Source organism: Amphibalanus amphitrite, unplaced genomic scaffold (assembly GCF_019059575.1).
Source record: "Amphibalanus amphitrite isolate SeventyFive unplaced genomic scaffold, NRLGWU_Aamphi_draft 000534F_arrow, whole genome shotgun sequence".
NCBI lineage: Eukaryota > Metazoa > Arthropoda > Thecostraca > Balanomorpha > Balanidae > Amphibalanus > Amphibalanus amphitrite.
This window is the reverse complement of record NW_024882028.1, coordinates 389853-413841: the sequence shown is the minus strand read 5'-3', so window position 1 is coordinate 413841 and position 23989 is coordinate 389853. Positions and strand designations below refer to the sequence as shown.

The 23989-nt window shown below is 51.1% G+C and overlaps 1 protein-coding gene across 4 annotated transcripts in view; it reads left to right on the top strand.

Moving 5' to 3' along the window:
• The first annotated feature begins 1069 nt into the window (after positions 1-1069).
• The window catches only part of LOC122393421 (RNA-binding protein fusilli-like), an 89828-nt gene continuing 66908 nt past the window's right edge, over positions 1070-23989 (top strand). For 2 of the 4 annotated variants that reach the window (XM_043389400.1, XM_043389399.1), the window contains exons 1-3: positions 1070-1267; positions 4263-4406; positions 20085-20304. In XM_043389400.1, the coding sequence (XP_043245335.1) occupies positions 1145-1267; positions 4263-4406; positions 20085-20304 (487 nt within the window). In that variant the 5' untranslated portion in view covers positions 1070-1144. The remainder of the gene's footprint in view (positions 1268-4262; positions 4407-20084; positions 20305-23989) is intronic. The other 2 variants (XM_043389398.1, XM_043389401.1) reach the window with 2 other exon arrangements.

Sequence of the window (23989 nt, the reverse complement as noted above, 5' to 3'; positions counted from 1 at the left end):
GACCGTGTCGTATCACGCACCTGCTATGGCTGACACCTGGGCTCACTATACAGAGACCTCAGGCCCAATGTATGTGTTTTCTTCTTTTTAGTGACAACTGGCACTAACACGGGAATTTTTTATATCCATACATAACCACCTTTCATTTGCCCAGGTGTGCTTTCATGTGTTTGAGAACAACAATAGTTATAACTTATCACCTAATGCATATTTACCTTATAATAAGAAGTCAATGAAAACAAAAATAACTTAAATTTTTGTTTAGATTAGACTGCACTTGTACGAAAACCTTTTAGTTCGCTCGGTATACCTACAGCGTGTTTACAAGTTGCAACGCACCTGTACGAGCACTACCTATATTGAATGCTGGTTATCCTATTCTCCACGACCCCATCGCCCAAGTCACACCGTCCCCAGTCAGCCGCCTCGCCTGTGTCAGTTTGCACTGGTGCAGACCTCGCCTGCGGCGGTGACTCGGCTTATCACTGGTCCCAGCAGGGCCAATCGCCCGCTGCTCTTAGGGAGAGTGGCTGAGGTGGGGGGGGGGGGGCAGGTCTCCCTCCCCCGACGGTGTCATGTGGGCCACGCTCGCCTCCAGCAGCCCTTTCCTGACCGAGCCCGTTCTCGGACTTTTTACCGGCGCGCAAAGCGAGAAAACTAGTTTTGCGGCCGCCGGCATGGAAACCTGTCTCCGTATCACGAGCCGGTTTTTACCTGCGGCGTTAATTCAAAATGGCGACTGCAGGCGTCGGCAGAACTCTGCCACGTGGCCGATGCCGGCGGCGCTGTTCGCCTTGCCCCTTCCCCCTCTCTTTGTGCCTTCCTGCGGGTCCGGCGGCGGCCGAAACACTTGCACACGCGTAATTGTCCGGCCCCCATCAGCGATCGCAATCAACAGGTCTTCGCGGCCACGTTCCTGACAGGTGAACACCAATCACTGCTCGGTCGGCAGCGCTCGACCAATCAGCCCACGCGACACAGCCGGGCGGCCAGGTGTGGACCAATGGCGGCCGGCGTCTGTGAGCGGCCAGGTGCCGGCGCCGGCTGCGGGTACCGGCCCGGCCGGGGCGGCGGGCGGGGAACAGTGGGCTGGCCGGGCACCACTCGCGCGTGTGTCTGTGTGTGCTCAACAACGACCGGCGCCATGTCAGTGTACCTAGTGACGGCTCACGCGGTCACCGCCGGCCAGGACGGCCCGCTGCTCGGCTCCGACGAGGAGGAGATCGTCCTACTCATCTATCTGGTTCTAGATGTCGTAAATAATAAGGTGAGCTATAGGCTGTTGATTGCCGTCATTCAGTTCATAGCGCTACCGTCATGTGCTGACGATAATACATGGGGATATCTCCTTTCCGCTTATTTGATAAAGCAGAAATCAAATAAAGCATCGATTGCATATCAATTTTACAAAACGCCGTCTTCGGACAAGCCAACAGTCTTCAGGTCCCTACACTGAATCACCTTACAAAAGACAACACACCTCACCACACCGTCTCGCGCGCCTCCCTCGATCACTACACGGCTCACCCCTGCGATCCCCAACACCGGTGTCTCTCCTGAGAATCCACGTCACTCCTCACAGCTCTCACGGCCTCACTAGCGCCTCAGGGCACGTGAGCCGGCGGTGGCGGTGGCTCCCGTGCGGCACACACTTGGCACCTCGGTGGCCAACTGTTCACTTCTCACCGCCTACTCCGAGGTGGCGGCGGCGGCGGCGAATCTTTACAGCCCCTCTGATAACCGGCCCGAGCCGGCGGCGGTGGGCGCTGCGCCGCCGCCGCCGCCGCCGCCGCAGCTGCTGCACCGGCCGTACCGGCCCGCAAGGCCCGATGACCTTGAGAGGAGGCACGCTGGAAGCGGCACTGCCAGCGCGGCCAGCCGGGGGCTCGGCCGGACCGTCCTGGGCAGCCTGGTCGCGGCGCCGGCCGCTGGGCCAGCCTCCGCGGCTAACTCCTGTGTCAACACATGTGTTTGAACGCGATAAACACCTGTGAGAGAGCCGCACATGTTTGCTGCGCGGCTACCGGCCGGAAGTGGGAGTCGCGGCGCGAAACCGACTGCAGTGTCAGCGCGTCCGATGGGCCTCGGTGGTCGGGCGGTGCGACTGTTCCCAGCCTCCTCCCCACACCCCGCCGCTTCCAAAGGTAGCCATTGAGCTCTCTCAAAGCACCCGAGCCACTACATCACGAATTTCCCACTGTAACCGAGTGACAATCACAATCCCAAACCGCCAATGGTCCGCACTATCACTATGCGTTCACTGCCCCCTCCCCCTCCCCTCCTCTCGCTCATCCTCAATGGCTACTGGACTCCCCTGGAGACCCCCACGGTATAAGCCGGGAGACTGCATCGCGACATAGGCCGCTAACCTCACGCACCGACGGCCAGTCTGGGCTGGCCACTCCAGTGCCGCCGGAGACTGCATCGCTCTGCAGCGCGCACACGACACTAACACCAGGCGCTAATCGGCCGGGCCGCCAGCCTGGAGAGCCGGTGGGCAGTGGCTCTCGCTTGGTCTGACTGAGCCTCGCATACAGTCATGGGTGATGGATTAGAATGATCCAGAGTTTTCTGGAGTCATCTGGATAGGAATGGACCCAAACCGAGCGTCTCGTGACGATTATGAGCTTCTCGGAAAATCTTATCGGTTTATCTCGTTAAGTATTTCACTTAAGTCGACGTTTGGGCTAATGTTCTTCAAATATGCCTATTAGCATTTGGGTGGTTACTTAAAACATCAGGAGCTCATCCATTTGAAAAAGGCATGTGTACGGGAGGATTTAATGCACCGGAAACATCGTAGATTTGATGTATTCAGTAGACTGGGATTATCATATTCATTCCTAAAGCATCGTTTAGTCCAGCGTTTAGTTTTTTTTTATCCATTTGGTTTTTTCGCGGTAGGTAGGCATTTATCTGCTAACAAATGTAGCTTTTTAGTTTTCTCATACAATGTGGAAATTAAGTTTACCTACTGGGGTTCGGCTTACCTATATTTCAGTTTCAAGTAATATATTCTATTTAAACCATTCACTATCAGGTAAGTGAATAGTTGTCCAAGATAAGTCTACTCTCCCTCATCGGGCTATGCTGAGGGTTGATTGATACGATAAGTTTATAACGTTTTGAGTCGTTTTATAATGAATAACAATTTGCATTGCAAATAACAAACAAAGGTTGTGTCCTGCACCACGGCGGAGCCCTGTTAATTAGTTTCACCTCCAGTGGATGCTGTTGCCAGGGAGGCCGGCGTCGGCCCGGTGTCGACGTCCCCCCCCCCCCTGTTTGGAAGGATGGGACCCTCCCCACAGCCGGTACGTCGGCCGCGCCTCAGGCGACCCCAGACTCCCAGTCAGACCTCCCCTCCGTCCCGCGTACTTGGACTCGCCCAGCCGCACGCGCAAATAATGGGCTCGGGAAGGAATTTAAATAGCGTCCCAGGGAGGGTCGGCTGCTCCGATGCGTATCGGGGAGTCCTTCGTCTCAGATAGTCGTATGGCCGACGAGAGTGGCAGATCGCTGTCGGGGACCGCCTTCCCGGAGAGGGGAGGGGGGCTCGTCTTATCGGCTGGGTGAACGAGGGGAGAGGGGTAATGGAGGGAACAGCTGATACGTGGCCGCTATAACGATTCGTTACGATTCTGTTTTATGGTTGCGCAGATTTGCGAACGGGATTAATGCTAGCGGATGATTTCAATTTTATCGTGTGCTTCTTTGATTAACAAGTGTAGCCCGAGCTCAGTCTGCTTTCCTGTTTGCTCAACGAATCGTGACTGTGAGGGATTGATCTTGAGAAAGTTAATGAAAATACCTGTTACATACAGAACCAGTCTGACAACATTTTGAGTCTAACTAGCAAGGCCATGTCCTCCTTGGTAGCCTCTTGTTCTAACGAAGGTACTCGGAAATGACAAGTCGTGCGGCCCGCTGACGTGTAGGGCTGCATATCATCTCCTGACGTTATCACAATTTATTCTTTTCATGTCAGCCGTCCAAGTGCAGTTATGAAAACGTTCAATAGCGTGCACTAGCATGTGCCTATCTTGCAGTTCAGATGCGGAAAATAACCTTAGCATCAATACATAATTGTATTGTATTACATCAATGTTTTGCATCAAAGTATCTATGGATCATAGTGTCAGCTTACGTACAGATGAAAGAAACCCTCGTCAAATCACATATTATGCCTATATGGCTTACACCTTTGAACTGAACTGTCTGACCTGAAACTGAACTGAAATGAACTGTGTCCTTCCTTTCAGGTGGTAGCGGTACAGCAGTACGTGGTACGGCCCCAGTCGGCCGACTCTTCAGACTCGTTCCTCTCAGAAGTGTGCAAGAATGACTACCAGCTCACCGAGGAACAGGTCAAAAACGGCGAGTCACTCGAGTCAGCCATTCAGCGGGTGAGTTTTATCAGAACTGAACCTTCTCCCAAGAGGAAAAGCATTGTAGCCAGTCACTTGATGTATCACATCATGCATGATCATTGATATTTGCTTGAAAAAGGAAAAGCCGTTCACCGAGAAAAGCTTAACCCGCGCGGGGCTGGGGTCTCCAGCCGAACGCGCGGGGCGGGGGGGGGGGGGTAAATTTTACCCCCCTGTTATCTCCCGAACTAATGGTCCGATTTGGAAATTCAAACGGCAATCGAAAGATCTCATCACGAACAACTAAAAACATGTACTTAATTTTAAGTTTGAGGTCAAGGTCAAGGTCAGGTCAAGGGTACAAATTGCAAGTTCCTACAGTATCGGCCTTGCACCGTAGTTGCCGACGAATGGAGTCATGGACTGAGACTGATCGCCCAAAACGTGTTCTTAGGCTACCAAGACAATATTCGGTGCATAAAATATCATTCAGAGGTCAAGGTCAAGGTCAGGTCAGGTCAGGTCAGGTCACCAAAAACAAAATATAGAAAAGGGCATGTGCGACGCATGTTTTATGGGTCATTTTCAGGGCTGCGGAGTCGATGGATTTTCGGCGACTCCGACTCCGACTCCGACTCCGGCTTTCAAAAACCAGCTCCGACTCCGACTCCGACTCCGGGCAGAATTGTCGACTCCGACCGACTCCAACTCCCGACTCCGACTCCGCAGACCTAGCAGGGCTGCGGAGTCGACAGATTTTCGGTGACTCCGACTCCGACTCCGGCTCGGGTTTCTAAAATCGACTCCGACTCCGACTCCGACTCCGGTCACAACTGTCGACTCCGACCGACTCCGACTCCGACTCCGACTCCGACTCCGCAGCCCTGGTCATTTTACTCATAGAATTCAATAGGCACACTCAATAAAGGATATGGACCACCTCTGGATGAATTTCAGGCCGTGGTCAGGTCAAGGTCAGGTCAAGTGAGGTCAAATTTTGAAGTTGGTTGTTAAGGCCTAAAAAGGTGTCTATCTGATGCAGTTTTTCACGGCGAATCGAATGGTGCTATTTTTGTTTCCGTACGAGGTCTAGAACTTCCGAAAAAGTCATTTTTCAAAAAAAAAATTTGTGTCGTGACGTCATACAATTTTGAATAACTCCCACATTTTTGAACCGATTCTTCTAAAACTTGGTATGTAGGTGCACATAGACCTCTTCTCTTACATATATTCCGGTTTTTTTGATACACTTAAAATTTTGGATTTTATAGTTATTTTCCCAAAAAAGTCAGTTTTTTGAAAAAAAAAATTGGGCCAAAATCCAAAATTTTCAAAAAACCGAGATAACCATTTGATAGACAAAGTAGAATTACGTATATCCTTTTTTGTTACGTCTCGATTCCTTTAAAAATGAAGATGTTAGCGGCGTTTGAACTTTTGCCGTTTTTGAGGCGAAAATGGCGAACATGACGTCACTAAAACGTCAATTTCTCAAAAATTTTCCGACGGATTTCGCTCAAATTTTCAGGGAACGTGTCAAATTGATGTAAGAAAAGGTACTGAAAGTTGAGATATTGCAAATATTCGCGAGGGGGGGGGGGGGTAAAATTTACCCCCCCCCCCCCCCAGCCCCGCGCGGGTTAATTAAATGGATACTTTTATGCGTTATTCGACATTTTAAACTTGTTGAAAATACATTGGGCAGGCGCTGGTGGTGCAACGGTGCTTAGGGAGATGCCAACTACGTCTAGTGGAGATGCTAGTTAGTTTTCTACGTAGTTGGGTGGTGTAACGACTAATGGCTTCAAATTACACAGCGTAAAGAATTAAATATTTTGCAACCTTATTTCAAATTACACACGTAAATAAATTATCTCTACAACTAATAAGGTTAAACTAATAAGGTTGGTCGCATTTATGTTTGTCCACGACCCACTAAAGACATCCGTCTTTTTCTCCTTCCTGCTTGGAAAGTTACTCAGGATGAAACGCATTAGCAATAAGGGTGATGTGGGTGATGATGAATTAGGGTAGAAGCTGCGCAAGCACTTGTTTACCTAATAACTTTAAAGCTTTACTCATAGGAATATCCATTGTACCGAAAACGTATAAGCGAAATAGCAGATCAAATCGGGAATCTCGTAGAAGAGTTTCCGGTAAATTGTTACCAAATGTCATCATTCATTGCCATAGGCATTATGCTAGCAAATCTAGTCTCTTTGGAAAGCCCATTTTCGTTGCCTTCCTCGTTGCATGTATTATTGGCATTTGTTCTATAAACTAATCTAAATATATTTCGTTTAGGTTTCGTCAGACGACAAGTATTTGTGGATCAATAATATGAGCATGCAATGCCATTCACACGCCATGGAAGTTATTGCGTTTTCCCTATCAATAAAAAACAGCTCACTGTTTTTATCTAAGAATAATTAATCCACTGGTTGCAACGCCAACACGAATACATTGCTCGCATGTTGAGGCACGTTTGCTGTTAACGGACTTCGCATCATACATATGGGCTCACCATCGAAAGTCTGATACATTTATGCAAGCGGTTAGGTTAAAAGTCCCCATTACGACTACGGGCTGTTCTACGAAAGAGCGCTATGCTCCGGACAAGTGTCATGCATTCGCCTTAGTCAGGGCCAACTGTTGCCGACGTCTGTGTTTTCGAGTCAGTTATGTAACTAAGACGGTATATCGTGCCTTTTTAGGTGGCAACATTGCATAAGTATGAAGGATCATACGTGTATTGCGTTTGCATTTTTTACATTCAGATGCTCCTTTTTGTTGGTTTGCTGGTAGATGATTAAATTGTTCACGGTCATTCCCAAGAAGGCCGTGTATGAGGGAAAGGGCGTTTTCTCGTCAGCTGGACGGATTAAATCGGCTCACGCAAAGCTACGAATCTTTTTAGATACCCAAATTTTAGGTGGGCTAGGTCATGTTAACCTGCGGAACTGTTTGTAGTCCGCATTGATCATAGTTATCCAGTTAGCATCAAAATAGGTGCTCAGCTGGCACCCCATTCAGCGGAAACGGGTCACAATCGGCTCAGTGGCGCGCCTGCGGGTGTTAGCGCGCTATTGCGCGGGGCTTTGTGCGCAGTAACCGTGAGACTAGCACTGTGTGGGCCTGTCGGTGGCAGCAGCGCCCGGCCTGTTAATGACCAGCGCTAACGAACATGGCAGGTCGGCCGGGTCGGGCGGGGCCGAGCGCGCCGCCGCCGCCGCCGCCACGGCACGCCCAGCGCCGTGACAGCGCGTCACGGCGTGACACACAGCGTCACGGCGTGCGGAAGCGGCGGCGCATCCCGCGGCGCGGTGACGGTGCGCCGCCGTCGCCGCCGCCGCGTCACGGCCGCCGCAGCTGACGGCGCTCGACGCCGGGAAAATGGCGGCGCCCAGTGCCGCGTGCGGCCGGCTGGCGGCCCGCCAGGGGGCGGCCACGTCACCGGACCGGCCGGTCTGACCACCTCCTCAGCCACCCCCCCCCCCCCAGACGACGGATTAGTGCCGACAACAGGACGCTGCCTCATTGGCGTCCCAAGATAATGATTTATCGCCCGCCGCTCGGGCTGCCGACAGGGCTTCCATATTCCTTTTTTGCTGACAAAAGCGGCGTGGTGAGCTCCAGTGGCGCCGGATTCACGAAAGGTTGATGTCCGCCCGAAACGCCCGGGTCTATGGTCAAGTGTCTGCTTTTGTGCTGGTGCCGTGCGAAGAGCGCTGCTGTGCACCAGTTTTCGGCCGAGATCCGGGACGGCTGAGCGCCATTGGCGTCCCTCGTCTCCGCCGGAGGGTATTTCCGTCATCTGTCGCGCCGAGCGGCCGTTGACTTGGGGACAGATTCAGCGGAATGACGAGCGGTTTATCCCGCACCTCCGCGGAGCCGCCGCCGCCGCAGCGTCCCCCGCTGACGTCATATGGCCCTGAGGTCAGCTGTTGGCCGCCACGGACGGCGCGCGGGCCCTGCCACGGCGGCCCTGCCTGCGTGCCGGATCCGCTACATGGCAAAGTCGTGGCGGCGGTGTTCGAGTCTCCCCAGACGCCGGCGCCGTCCGGATCGGTAAAACGGGCCGCCGGCACGGCAGCGGACGCCGCTGTGATGGAGCCCCGACACGACGCGGTTTCACGGCGTCTGAATAGCCGACAATTAGCCGCCATTGTTCTGCGCCGTTTTTGCCGCGAGCACACAGTATTTCGCCGCATGGTGACAGCTTTGTCACGCGTCTCACGGGCGGGGCCGGACAGGAAAAGATCTCGATCTGGGGTCGCGACTGGCGATTGCGATATGACCGATCCTGGCACCGTTAGAATATACTTTATCGTTCTGTCGAGAGTTCACTCGGCATGGGTCATCAACGTCTTTCGGCATACGTCATCGAGCGTAATGGTGGGGCGCAGATTTTGCAGAGTAACCCGGTCTGAGGAGCGCCAGCAGCTGCTGATAACGAGTGCTGGGTGCCACGGACCGGCACCGGTGGCTCCGACACTTACCGCCGGGCGTGACCCGGCCCACTCGAGTGGGTCGCTGGAGACTCTTCAGGCGAGACAGGGCCCAGCCTCTCGGAAGTGGCAGCCTACTCCTGCTGAACGGACCATACCGGTTTGAGAAGCCAGCGCCGGGCACCCGCGTCCACCTCTCACTCTTCTCTGCACCTCTCCTTTCCCCTCTCCTCATGCACCCTCCTCCGGAGCATGATCTTGTGTTTCACAAGGCCCATGCTCACTTCTAGGCCCCAGTCACGACTGAGCGGTAAGCACCATGATTAGCTGCTCCGCCCATTACAGTTCATTATCCTCCATTCGCTCTGCACGATATCTGCACATGTGCCAGGGCGTACCAATCTCTGCCGGGCGCCGGGCTACCTCGCAGCACATACAGGGCAGCCTGCCAAATTTGACTGCACAGCGCGCACTTTGCTTATCAAAAGAGATGTAGCGCAAAGAGCGTTCAAGTGCCACTTCTCGGCAGCCGGCAGCTAGGCTTTGGAAAGACTACGCGTCTAAACTTGCAAGAGCAGTGACTGAACTTCTTGTTGTCACGGTGCAGCTTGTAAGCGGAACGATATGAGTTATTGCATTTGATATAAGAAAGTAGTGATTAGAAGAGCTGGCTGACGCTCTCGATGAAAGTCTTCTAACCTGAAGCTGAAGATCCTGGGCCAAACGTAGGTACCGGACCACGTGACACTGCTATGCTCCGTGTTTCGTATCCTCTGACTCTTCCCCGAAACCTTTCTGCTCTTCGGCCAGTTACCCCATTCACCTTAGGTCACCAAGGTGACAGAATTCAAATCCCGGGGTCAACACGAGCGAGTCTCAACCATCCACCGTCGGGGCGCCGGCCATGCGGCGTCGGCGGCCGGGCGGCGGCCCTGATTTGACCTGATCTGGGCTGCAGTGTTGAGCACGCCTCTGGCCCAGATAGCCGGCCAGCTACAGGTGCCGATGAACTCGGCTCGGGCCAGGGCCGGCCGGTGGTCCCGTTTGGTCGGCGCGGTCACCGGCTGGTCTCCGTGAGACGACCACGCCCTGCCGCCGCTCCCAGAGCGACACCACTCGGCGGCGCCTGGCTGGCCTCCAGACGGTGCTGGGCTGCACGGCACCAAAGGACGTCGTATGAACTGCGCCGTGCTTCTAAACGACGCAGAGAGTGGTTGGCCTAGGTCAAGGTGGATGTGTTTTCTCTTGTTTTTTTTTTTAAGCTAGTGGACTTAAGCAAGTGTCAATTTCAAATGATCGTCTTATATAGGCGGGTTTGTCTAACAGAATTCAGTCGTGCCGCATTCAGAAGATATATCTATACCGATCGACAGATTTTCGTGCAGCTCAAGTGACTCCACGTGGCTTTGACTGGCGGCCTCAGCCGACTGTCGTGTGGAGGCCACATCGAGCCTGTTTGCATCGCCTTCCGTGACAATTCTGCCATGAGTATGTCGGAAACCATGCCGTAAAAAGTAGCGGATAATCCGCCGAAAGAAACGGAGTTCGACGTGCAGCGATTGTATTGACGAACTCCAGGAAAGAGTCGCCGCACGCTAATGCATATTGATGAACATCCGCACTTCTGAGCAATACATATTCATGAGGCCGGCATTGGGAGTGTAGCATCTCCTGCGCAAACACGTCGTTTGCGCGGCCCGTCTGCGATCGTCTGGTGATACCGGACAACGTTCGGGTGCAGCGCAGACAATTGGGTCGTAAACTGTCTGCGTTATCACGGCGGAAAGCACGGCCTAAGGCGGTCGGTGGCCAGTGGCTGGTCGACTCACGCGCACACCGTGCACAAATCGGCCGGGACCCTCTCACGCCGGCGGCCCGCTCGGGAATTCCGTCGGCCACAAGCCGAACGAAGGCAGGTGCGCAGGGCGTTGGCCTTGGGTGAGGCCAGCCGAAACGGACGCGACCAATCGCGTCAGCCAGAGTGAGATGTGTCGTGTGTCAGTTGATAAAACGCCAGAGTGAATCGTTGACGTCACGGCCTTATGTGCGTGTCAGGCAGTATGTTTGCTGGAATTCGGCGGATACTAGGTGTCTTTGCAGCACCGAGCATGTCTTGTCAAAGTGCGTACGCACTAAAGAAAAAAAAATTATCCGATTTCTTCTTGAAAATGTAGGCTTCAGCGCACGTCTGCTTGAAATAACGTTTCCTATCCCTGTCTTCATTTCCCTTCTAGTCTTTTTATCGTCTCCCCTTACCATCTAAACGTCATCTGTTCCCTCCTGTGTGACGCCACCTCCGGCACCTCCTTTCCCTTCTGTGCCACACCCTCAGCCAGTCCGTCTGATGGCGCGGGCGATCCGACCACCACCCCCTCGTGCACCGTTACACCGCATATTGCCAGATCAGCGGCCGCCAAATCGGCTCATCTCGGCTCATGGAGCGGCGCGGAGGTGCAGCGTGGCGGGTGTTCCGCCGAGCGAGACTCACGATTAATCGATCGTTGCGCCGTTGCAGCGCCAGTGCTCTGGTTCGGCAGTGAGCTATCGCGGCCATCGTCGACTTGTGGCGCCGATTACTGCCGGGCCCGGGAGGCGGGGGAGGTGGCCCAGGGGAGGGAAAGGGCGCCGCGTCAGAGCAGAACCGCCGTGCTGCAGAGCAGAACCGCCGTGCAGCAGCCCAGTCGTGATCCGAGCCGGCCGATTTAGGACCGGTCATGGACGCAGAGATAGAGAGAAAGTGCAGACGATGAAATAGATCAGACGGGCGAAGGAAAGGTTCGGACTGAAAATCAAACAGTGCTTTCCATTTTGTAAGAGCAGTTTTTTTCCCAACATGCATTTCATACTTGAAGCAAAGTTTCGTTTCTCAACAGACTGATGTCAAAGGGTTTTGTCGTTGATCGGGTTTATCATGCACAAATTAATCGATATGTATGATGCAGTATGTCATCACTCATCAGGGTGGCTTACACAATTCGTTTTAACCGCAAACGCTATACCTAAATTGATATTCTAACTAAATTACCTCCAGGAATTTGCCTTTATGCTTTTCGTCATCCCTCGATAAAAGAGGCTACTGCACAAATGAAGAAAGTCGCAACATGGCTTCGGGTGATTTGTTGTCTTTTTCATTTACATAACAGCTAGAAAAATGCTATCTTACAAACTTGCGGTGTCTGCACGCCAACCGCCCATACCGTATTTTCGCTTGATCGGCCTCAGCGTGTCGCGATTCGTACTACCACTCGTGACCGGTAGCTTGCTGACGTAACCATTTCTCCGAACTTTAACAGGCATTTAGTTGATTAACCGATAACATTTATTACCGCTCTAAGGCAAGACATATCGAAGTCCACCACTCACTTTTTAACACGCTAAACGCGATACTTTCACCAATACTATTACATTAGTTGACCGCTCAGGACCGCGTTTCCACCCATCAAACAGCAGGCTTTTTGCTCGATGCCGCCGGCCTGCGATAGGACCCATCGCCTTGCATGCTCCTCAGACGTGTTTTTGTTAACCGTCTGCATTTCTGGCGTGTCTGATCCTAGCCTGGGCCCTGCTCGTTCCTGCTGATCACGAACGTTCAAACCGAAGCGCCCGCCCACCGACGCTACTGTCGCGATTTTCTGTGCCGCTCGCGTCCTTCCGCCATTACCATCAGCTGACTGGGGAGCAATTTGAAGCACTCTTCCAAGCGGCTTGGGCGCCGCCCAGCACTCAGGTAGAGCGGAGACAATTGGTACCCCGCAGCGACGCCGACGGGCCGATCCGAAGGCCGCGGGTCCGGCCGCACGGACCCGGCGGCGTCAGGAGGCCAACCGTGACCAAGTCGGCGACGGGACGCGAGTTACCTAAGTGTGGAACTACCCAGCGCCGAGCCGGCCGGATGACGTCACACCACGGCCAGTGCCGGCGCAGCGGCAGACTGGCCGAGATTGGCATGGTCTTAACTTGGCGAAGAGGCATCGGACGCCAAACTTCTGCTGCAGCTATTAATCACATTTCATGCGTTTCTTCCATGTGTATGAGCTATCAAGTTCTTCGAATACCTAATGTGTAGGTGAGCGTACCTGCATTAGCAGTGTGTGCTATGCTATGTGGATGGGCACATCCGACAGTCGACACACTGCGCAATGGATTCCGATATTGCTTGGCTGATTCTGGCTTTGTGTCTTCGAACGAACCATTGAAAGGGAGGACGTCATTTTTAAAGGTTGTTAGATGCACTCAAACGTTTTAAGATAAGCAACTGCTGATTGAATTTCTGGCGAGGGTTGGTGGAACGCTCTGTTTACAAATGAGTATCTACCTACCTAGTACCTACCTGCAGTGGCAAATAACTGGGTCGCGGTCAGTTAGGTATGATTCACGAAGTCCCTTATCTTTTATTAGACTTATTAAGCCCAATGTGCAACATTTGCGTCTTTTCGCGTTGTATCGGGTAGCAAATGAGAAAATCTGCTTCTTCTCCACAGCCTTCAATTCAAGAAACCGTCCTTTTCCTTATCGCATCATTCCAGAACATAATTTTCAAACATGGGTATCTTCCCCACAAAAAAAAAACTGAAGCAGTTTCCTTCGGCTCCAATGCGCCGCTCGCCCAGGGAGACGGAAGCGTTATATTATCGGCGGTCCAGTCTGCATTCTGCAGCACACTCAAACTTGGCGGACCCCAGCGCACGACTGAACGATTCGTATTGTTGTGAGTGACTGTGACAATTCACTGGTGGTTTCGGAATAATTAACAGGCGGCGCAGCCCAGTGCCTCTTACAATGAATTACAGTGGCGAATGCACTATTGCAGAGAAGAAATGGATTGAGCAGATGCCCAACCTCGCTGTATTATCAACTAAACATTAGGTACGCTTTACATTTTAATCAGGCAATCATGTAAACAAACGACTTGCGAGTTGCGACCCTTCCGCCTTACATAACTCGGCAGAATGCCCCTGAGTCGGCTAAACTACACTGCATCTCTTCAAACCTTAAGTATTTTACAATTTACCACTCAGCTATGCAACAGGCTTATAATTCACTGCTCAAGTCTCAACCCCTTTTTCCCTATCATCTTTTTGGCACCGTCAATCGCCATCTGCGCTGCCCACTGTCCAGCAAATAATCCGGCTGTCTCCAGTTCTCTGGCAGGGGCTTCCAAACTCAAGCGAACTCGCCGAAGTTTCGCCATTCAATGCGCAGGATCTGTACAATTGAGTTTGAGAGCCTCTGGGTTGGCTCGGCGCGCCTGCGCCGCGCCGTTGGTCCGGCCAAGTACGCGAGTGACGTCATGCTATAAGCGTCATCCCCCGACCAAAGTCACCAATCAGAGCCCTAGAATCGACTTGTAGTTCCACACTTAGGTAACTCGCCGACGGGACGCGGGCGGGGCGGGGCGGGACGCGGGCGGGACGGGACGGGAGAGAAGGCGCCCGGGTCTGACGGGACGCCGCCACGGGGAGAGATGAGACGATATGAGGCTGACCGGAGCCGGATGGGATGGAAACGGGACCGTTGGAGCGACGTGAGGGGTAAAGAATCACCTGGATTTGCTGGAGAGATTTGAGTCTGAGGGAGAAGGATGGTGATGTGATAAAATACGTGCAGGAGAGGTTTGGCGTTAAGACCGAATTACTCCCCAATAGTAATGCAGTAGCCGTGTGATAATTTTTATATTGTAGGAAAATGTACGTATGAAGCAAGCCGTCTGAAGCCACCATTGGATGACAGTGAACTTGATAAGCCATCTCATTTGGCTATTTGGTGAGGGTTCTAATAAGCAAGGTCTTAATTTGACACTCTTTACTTAGGCATGATATATTCATGTTTCGTGATAAACTTCTTCATTGGTGCAGCAAGCTCATTGGCATGCAGAAGACGTGCAATGATAATACCACCGCTCTAATTTCTTCAGAGCATTATTTATCGTTCCAGGGCGAGCAGCCTTACAGAAAGACGGTCTTAAGATGTGCCTAGCATTACATTTTTTCGAGTTTTGTTTCTAAGCATAATTGTTCAACCTACAATTACTAATTGCTCTACAGACTCAGGTTATTATTAAAATGCCTGCCTTTCGCTCTATATGCATTAAAATGCATATGGCATTCAAAGTACCGTTCGAAACTTCCATTTACCACGACAGAGATCGGCATGACCTGAGCTTCTAGTGCGTAATGGTATCACTCATTTTGAAAGACAAAAGTCGCAGAGTCAGCGAGCGCCTTCCTTCTGCACTCACCGCAGCACACATCAATGCATGTGCCAGTCACCGGGCACCACTTAAAACCATATACCAGCAGTGATCCAGGCCGGCCATGGGTGGTGGTTGCCAGTCATAGCGGCCGTCTGCGCCCAGCCGAAACCACCCAGTCACCAGATGTGTGCTGACGGCAGCTCTATCGAGCTTAGCACCATTTTGCTCGAGTGAGACGCGCGCCTTGAGCGCCGCCGAGCGTCGTTTTTGTCACTCGCAAAAAAGCACGTGCTCGCCGTAGGGTGGCATTGAGCATTGAGCTCGGGCGCCCACGGGCCGTGGTGTGAGGGAGGGGAGGGGCACTTTTTCGGGTGGGTTAGCCACCTGGGGCTCACGTATCAGCTGATGGGTCCCAAACACTACATATGTTCAATGATGGCAGCGCACGGCGCCAGGCGGGGCTCGGCGATACGGGCCAGCAAGGTGTGGGTAGGATCGAAGCTCGGTTAGTCGTGCCGGCGGCGGCGGCCGAGCTCGAGCTGCGGGCGGGAGCGGCGGTCAATAAACCCACCGCCGCCGCCGCCGCCGCCGCCCGCCCGCTCCACTTCCAGCCTTGGGCCGCTCACGGCCCGTGACGTCATGGCTCGCCCGGCCGCCCGTTAACGTTGTGGGCGGGGGCGGCGGTGGCGGCGGCGGCGGATTTTTTTTTTGTGGGCGGCTTTCTCGATAGAGAGCGTGGCTGCTGACTGCTGCGGCTCACCACCCCGTCACGTCGACCTTCCGAGCGAAACGACCAGGGTAGACGAGATCACAATTCACAACCTGGCATGGATAACTCGCGGGCCACGGGACCTTGGTTCGTGGCTCGTGCGTCGTACGGGCTTGGCTTGTGACGCCACTAGAGCTTGACCTGAGACCTGTGTGACGCAGGGGCTTGGCCATTAGTCTGTTGTTGCCTGCTATGAGCGTGCTGTGCAGCCTCAGGCCAACTTCACCTTTGCAGGATTTTCCGAATGGCGTGTCTCAGTAACAATAGTGTTATAGCATCGGTATGGATAGGTATTTGAAGTTGCGTTTTGCCAAAGATCTATGAAGGGCTCAGGCTCAAGGGTGATGTTGCATTGTTCTGGTCTGGGACATTCCATGGATTTCTATAATATTTGGTGTTCGACTTTCCCTAGACCATACACGGAAAGGATGTGGTTTTAGGTTGAACGGAGACGTAAAATGCAAACTGTGCAATTACGTTACCATAACGGCTACAGTGAGTAGGCTAATTTGTGAAAATATCCCACATTCGTCAGTCGCCAATTGTTGCTGGGTTCGGACGACACAGTCACTTTGTGCAATTGCTGCGAGCGTGCTGGTAGAAGTGCGTTCATTCTTGGAGTTGGAACATCGTCTGAATGGGATCGACAAAGGTATCAGCTGTGTGTCGGATAGGAAACGGATTTTTCTTTCCATAAGAAATCGCAGCCAGCGGCCTTACGTATATGTAGACCTGTATCAAACTATCGTATGCTGAAATATCACCTCTCTTCTCTTAAAATAACGGTTTGGCAAATCCGGTCTCCGTCCAATCTAATCAAAATGTTTATGCAAATATTGGATGTAGCCTTTAGTGCTAGCAGCATCCGTTCATATTATTTATGAACGTCTGAAGCTCATAAAGTGCTATAATAAACTTTCCAGTACCGTATAAAAACTTTAAGGTGTTTGATTATGAATTACTTTTTATTTACTACGGTCATACTGAACCTGATGGGCAAATGAATCATGTGATCTGGAAAATATTGGGCGCCTCTTCCATGTACAGGGTGGGGCAGCATAATCGGGAATAAATATCAAACGGGATTATTTGGTCATGAATTTAAAAATATAGCTCCAAGCACTATTTTAACAACATCCCATCAATCGGTCACCTTTTACCTATCCCTCATCCTATTTGACCGCCCTTCGCGTCGATGACCTTCTCAAGGCGGGTCCAAAAGCACGCGCATGCATGTGCAGCCTCCTGCTTGTCCATGATCGCCCATCAGCTTCGTGCCTTGCACTGAAGACCGTTTTTACTGATGATAAGTTGTTCATTAAACTTCTACCAAAAAACGCTCCATATAAAGAATTTGGTCGGATTTAAATCGGCGGAGTTGAAGGACCAGAAGTTTTTGGTTCATCTCAGGTGGAGGTGCCCTACACAATAACATGTCGTCCTCACTGCAGTACCAGCACGGACAGAGTCCTCGTAAGACGTGATCTGGACCGTCAGTGATCCTCTCTTCCGACGACTCCACGTGAGTCTGCCAGAGTGTGGATGTATTTACCAGAGGTGCTCGTTTTATCCGGGCTCGATGAAGTAGGGTGCACCACGTGCACCTCCCTTGAAGACCACCCATAGGTCCATCACCTCAACAGGATGTTTACTTTGCATGACCGCTGCAATATTCTCGATACAATCCCCTATATGGCATGCCATTCTTTTTTATCGTATTCCAGTCGGTGATAAGATTTTTGGTCGCTGAAGTTTTGAACATTGTTTCTTTTTAATATGCTCAAGAGCTTCTTCCTTATATTCAAGTGAGTCATCTTGTATGTCCTCTGCTAAGAGTTATTTTACGACGATTACGTTAACTTTTTGTCCTAAGTATCCCCACACAATCCTTATCGTCCGTGATAACACGTTGACCTGTCCAGCAACCTTTACGTGGAATGGCATTGTTTTAAACAAAATGTTCTTGTTTTACTCGTTTAACATTAGTGTCTATGGGCGCGCGCAAAGCACTTGGAGCACCGTCGAACTATTTTGCTGCTCTTTTCCAGGAAGTTGCATGCTCATGGATGTAGTCATGTCAGATGATGCACAACATTTGGGCGTTTCATTGCCATGATATAATTTATCAAAATAATGCCATGCCTACTCATGACCAGAGCCCAAAAAGCATTCCCGATTATGCTGCCCCACCCTGTAGGTGACTTCACATTTCGCCATGAATATCGGTGGCACCCGGCGATAATATATGACCAAAAAAAAAAAAACATTTAGATGGTGAGGGAATAAAAGGGAATATGGAAATTTACCATCACAAATACGACAGGAGGATCAGTTGGGAGGGTAAGCTAGAGCGTCAGATGATATGCAATATTAGGACTATTGGAAATGTTTCAATTTGCCCGAATTGTCCTCCACGCTGTAGCATGAAAGTGTGAGCTTATGATCCCATAGGAGGTGTAAAGGAAACAAACAAAATTATTATTGTAAGTGCTAAGAGTTGTCAGTAGTTCGATTTTCCATATACGGTATGAATTGAATGAAGTGACGATCAGATCCCTGAATTCGAGTTGAAGCCTGTCTATATCCCGCGCCCCACTGGGGTCTGCGTATAACACGCCCTACTAGGGGGGGGGGGGGCTATTCATAGCCCCCCTCCTAACTCCGAAACTACTGGGCCGATCGTCAAAATTCAAACGGCGTCTGATAGCTCCGGAAAAACTGTCGAACGAAACCTAATTTCATTGACCTCGAGGTCACCGATGACGTCACAGGTCAGGTCAAAGTAAAAATTATTAGCATTTTGGCTTGTTCACGTTTTGGGCTTTGGCCGCCGTCTTACAAGTCAGATCAGGCTCATTTTTGTTCACACACTCGTGAACAGATGCTCTAGATACTCTGAGGGTACCAAACTTGTACGTTGATTTTCAGGTCAAGGTCAGGTCATCACAGGTCACGAAAATATTATATCATGCGTCGGTCACGTGACACATGTTTTATGGTCCATTTAGGCCAAAGATTTCGAATTTGATGTCGTCTGTGTCCTTCGAGGTCATTTTGAGTCGAATTTAGCTTAGGTCAGGTCACTTTCAGGTCAAAAAAGGTCAAATTTTGAAGTTATAATTATTCAATAGAAAAGATGTCTATTGGATGCAGTTTGAGCTCAGGAACACGATGGTGCTATTTATATTGGCGTACGATGTCAAATACGTGGTGAAAAATTGATTTGAAAAATTAATAATTGTGATTTTTTTGCAATAATGCGTATAACTTGGCCATTTTTGAAGATATTTAGCTAAAACTTGCTAGAGTTAGTCATAATAACGCGTTCTATCACAAATATTTTCCGTTTTTTTCGAAAAGTCAAAAACTTTTTGAAAAAAATGTAAAAATATAAATTTTGAATTATATTATATGAAATTTTCAAAATTTTCAAAATTTCGAAAATCCGAGATAGCAGTTTGATAGCGCAGTCCATTCTAAGTCCTCTCATGCAAAGAAATTGGATCTAGCTTAAAAACTGAGCCCTTGGGAGCGATTGCCGTGGTTCAATGTTTTGCGTCGAAATCGGCCGAACATGACGTCACTCTGACGTCATTTCCGGCCGACCTATGGTAGCTACGAAGTTCAAATTTTGACACAAGATGTCAAATTGATGCAGCCGAAGGTACTGAAAGTTTGCGTCGATGCGTCAAGCGGTTTGGAAGTTATTGCACAAAAACGGGAGGGGGGCTATAAATAGCCCCCCCAGTGGGGCGCGGGATTTGCTAAAGCAATGCTACACCTGTCTTCATATCGGTCCCTGCACGTCAAACACCGCGTGCCGTTTTGGTCGTCCGCCCTCAACAGTTTGTGCACGAATCACGACCACCACAGTACTTATGTAACTTCGTACAAACTGTGCTGCAGTTCTACCTATACTTAGTATTATTTCAAAAGCATTGTATTGTAAGTGCATTTTGATAACATTCAAACTACTGTCAAGTGTCCAGCCTGTTTAGTGTGTCAGTGCGTGTCGCATGAAAGCGATATAACGGGAAACACAGAGCTGCGTGTACGCACGTAATTACTACGATTGACGATTGTAGGTACCAGTTTGCTTGGGGACGCCAGGTTTCGTTTCATTCTGAGATGCTAATGTAGTTATAAGGGGGCACAGTCCTCTTAGCATTTATTTTGTTTTCTAGTTATGCGCCAGTCAAATGTGAATAAATAACTTTCGCGCTGTTTCTGCTTTCGCGCTATAGAAATAATAGAAGACCAGATCGAAGTCCATCACATGACACTGTCTCCCCTTTGCCCGGCAGTTTGACCAGTTCGCGCGCTCCAAGCTGGCGCTGGACGGCGGCAGCACCTTCCACCTGGTCACAGATGGGCAGCTTCACCTGCGGCAGTGTCTCCACCCGGAGGCGTGCAGCAAGGGCCTGGAGCTGCCGCACTACTACTGGGCCTTCCACGACCTGCGCAAACTGTTCCGCGCTACCTACAAGACAGAAGAGATGACCTCCGTTCAAGACATGCTAACTCGTATCCTTTTCGGAAACAATGGTGAAGCTGGTGGAGGGTGTGGGAACTGACTTTCGTCAGTTGATGGTTGTCGTTTTGGTATTTAGAGAAGGTTCATCAATCAGTGGACATTCAGGTTCTACATAATTGTTGCTGCACTTTTTCACACTTATTTTTCATCCGGGGCTGTTTTCCGTCGGTGGTCAATTAATTCAAACTGCCCTTTGTCCGGCGTCCTCATCCCTATCCCGGTTGGCTGTGATGAGCAGCCGTTTTGTTTCATCTGCCGCTCCGGCTGCCCGGTTCTGCCATTGTTCGTGTGTCCGCACAACCGGTCGGCGGCGGACGCAGGTCCGACCTTCCGGTGCCACCGCCACCGGCACCGGTGTCACCGTGTCGACACTGGCCCGGGTGGGTCTTCGCCGAACCTCGGACAATGCAGGCTACACGCGGAAACGGGTCCAATTAACCAGTCTGGGTCGGTTTTGTCGAGGAGCACCGGGCCCTGTAAGCAGGCTAGACCTGTGACACTCGTAAAAACGCAAACAGTGGGACTGGCTCTACGCAGCGAGCAATGCGTCTGCCACGCCGTGATTGGCAGAGGCACAGGCCAGGTGCCGTTTGGGCGATAGAGACGGAATGTACTCGTTCTTTCCATGAAGTTGCAAAATTGCAAGCGTGTTAATTCGCTGGTCAACTTAATGGGAAGGTATGCCTTGAAGTGGGCTGCTAGCCATGTTAATTTTTCTGATGCTAAGTGAAGTTTTGGGCAAATTTGGCTTGAAAGCATACCAATGCTTACAAATTGCCTGATGCAAGCTTAGTCTAGTCGTCGAAACATAACTGCACACTTCGAAATAAGCAGCTGACCTTCAGTTGTAACTTTTAAATTGTTCAACAACCATTCAACATACATACACATGTAATACGGGAGGCCATTCAACGCATATTTTGCGTCACGATACGGCCTGGATCAGCCCCCCCCTCCCCCTCCCCCCCCCCCTGCACGCCTCGTGCATGGGTGGCTGCACCGGGTCCGGAAACAGATGGAAGCGGAGGTACGGGGGAGGGGCAGAGCCGCGGGTTACGTTGACAGGTGCCCGGGGTACGGTAGGATGGGAGCTCAAACGCACACTGACAGCCTGCTGGTGCCCGCATGACAGTAACGCTAACGATTGCTCATAACTTGCGGTCGCTTTTTTGCAACAGGTAACTTTTTGTGTGCTGCGAGCTGATTAGAGATCATATTTGCAAGGCACCGTGTCACTACAGGTGTCGCAAAAATATGTTTCAATACCGACCGGGGCTATTATAATGCCATTATTTCCAAGAAAAACTATCGGCCACTCAGAATATACAGTCAGTATTAAAAAGAGCCCCGAAAAGTCCCAAATTCAAAACAGCATGATATGATTGCTGTCCATTGTTGTAAGGAATATGCAGACAATGGTCTCAAGACCAAGGCATGGCGTCATCTCTTTGTTTTTGCACGAGATGAAGATACTGTTTCCCCGTCTTGGCACACTCAGGTGCAGCGAAACAGTCGGGTGACACCTTTTTGCTGGGAGGAAACCATTTGTTCCCTGGTGTAACTGTTCCTCAGTTTTATTTCTCGTTTTTGTCCAGTTGGGTAATGCCCGTGTGAGTTCGCTCGGCTGTCGCACAATGTGACAAGTTACGGTGACAGAACAAGAAGCGGCATTTGGACAGTGGTCTGAATGCTCCTAAGTTCCGGTACTAGACCGTTTATGTCCGTGCGATTCAACAGGTGGCAAGTAACGATTCATAGGTGGAATATCTGGCGTGCAGTGCGGACTTTTTTAGCTTTGCATTATTGATATTATATATTTGTTTGATCCACAGCTACCTACTAAAACATTCATTCTGTCGTTTCATGGTCATGGTCTCTCCGTCTCTCCGTCTTTCCGTCTTTCCGTATTTCCGTCTCTCCGTCTTTCCGTCTCTCCGTCTTTCCGTCTCACCGTCTGTCTCTTCGTCTCCATCCTCTCTCCTTCCATTCTTCCTCCTCGTGTCCTTCCCTTCTTCCCTTCTTCCCTTCTTCTCTCCCTTCCTCCTTCTTCATTCCCTTCATCCCTCCATCCCTCCATTCCTCCATCTATCCATCCCTCCATTCCTACATCCCTCCGTCCCTCCATCCCTCCGTCCCTCCATCCCTCCTCCGTTCCGGGGCGTGCTGTCTGGACAGTGCCTCCAGCGACCGGCGCCGCCACGAGGTTGTTTTTGTGGCCTGAGCCGCGCCGTATCAGTCATCAGCTCGTCTGGACACCGTGACGGGTCGGTGCGGCGTTTGTAACGCATTGCGGCACGCCTGGCGCAGCTGCTCGAGAGGCTACCACGTGGAGATACGACCCTGGGCTGAGGCTCGAGATAGTTCGACTGAAGCACACTCGTGATTGGACATCAAAATTTCAATACCAACGAGTGTTCATGCATAAGTAATCTTCCTAGCAGTCTGCTTTTAGTCGAAAAGTCTATGGATTTGTCTTTCGTTTTTGTGTGTGTGTGTGTGTGTAGGGATTCATTTGCTGATGATGATAATCGCCCATCGTGAAGTCGTGATGTCAGAACTCAGAAGCTCCCTCCACACGATTTTCACGTGGTTTGAGCGGCTGCTCGGCACGGTGGCCAGCCGTAGTGGTCGTCGGTGCATTCTGCCGTCCCGGTCCCGTGCCGCTACCGTGACCTTTGCCGCGTGCCTGATTCCACTTCTTCCGGTAACCGTGAGGTCAGTCTCAGCTGGATCAGCAGAGGAGGGGCCAGAATTGATCGATTGTCGGTTTACGGAATTCCTGTGGTTATGAGACTGTAGGAGACTGGAATTATAGTTTCTTTTGCCTTCCAGCGTCGGTTTGATTAGGTGATCCAAGTTGGGAGAGATCCTCTGACAGTTTACGATCGCTTGGTGACCCGTGCTGTTCAAACCAATGAAGACACGTCCTGAGAGGACGCCAGTTTTTGCTCAGGCGTCTATCCATCTTCCGTCCCGTCCTCCTTCCCAGCGCCGACCCGGCCACTCATTTGGGGTATGTGGAGCAGGACCCGCAGCAGCGACCGAGACAGGTTATGAGCTGCGCTCAAAAACTGAGTTCCTGGCGCGGCTCGGACCGGTGAGTTATGAATCCAGCCCACCACTCAATGGAGGTGACATGCTTGGCGGCGGAATACCGGTGCTGCCTGTCCATTCAGACACATGGTTATGATACGGATGTGGAGATATCTACCGGTTTAGTTGCCTTCCGGGTATGTCATTAATCTATTCCGATGATAGAGTCCTGTCGCTTCTTTCGATGATATTTAAGAACTGATAACTGATTGCCGACGAATTGTGACTGTTCGACGGTGACCGGTTTTATAATCAGGTCCAGTTTATTTGACAATGTCTGAAACACCACTCACTGTGCGCCGCTGGACGTCCCGCCTCCTTTCCTATCCAATCACAGCCTGTAAACGTCCTACGCCGTCCGACAAAAAACTGCCGACACCGCGGTAATTAGAGCCGCTGAAAAAGTCATCAGAGCTCGGGGCCCTCAGCTAAATGGACCATATCCGGATCTGCTGGCCCGTGTCAGGTTTTTTACAATCCTATGGAAACCGGTCACTGGCGATGGGTCCGACCTCTTCGGGCTATCGCTGTGGTCCTTTGGTGACCTCCGAGGTCCTCTGTCGATGGAGGCTGTTGTGGGAT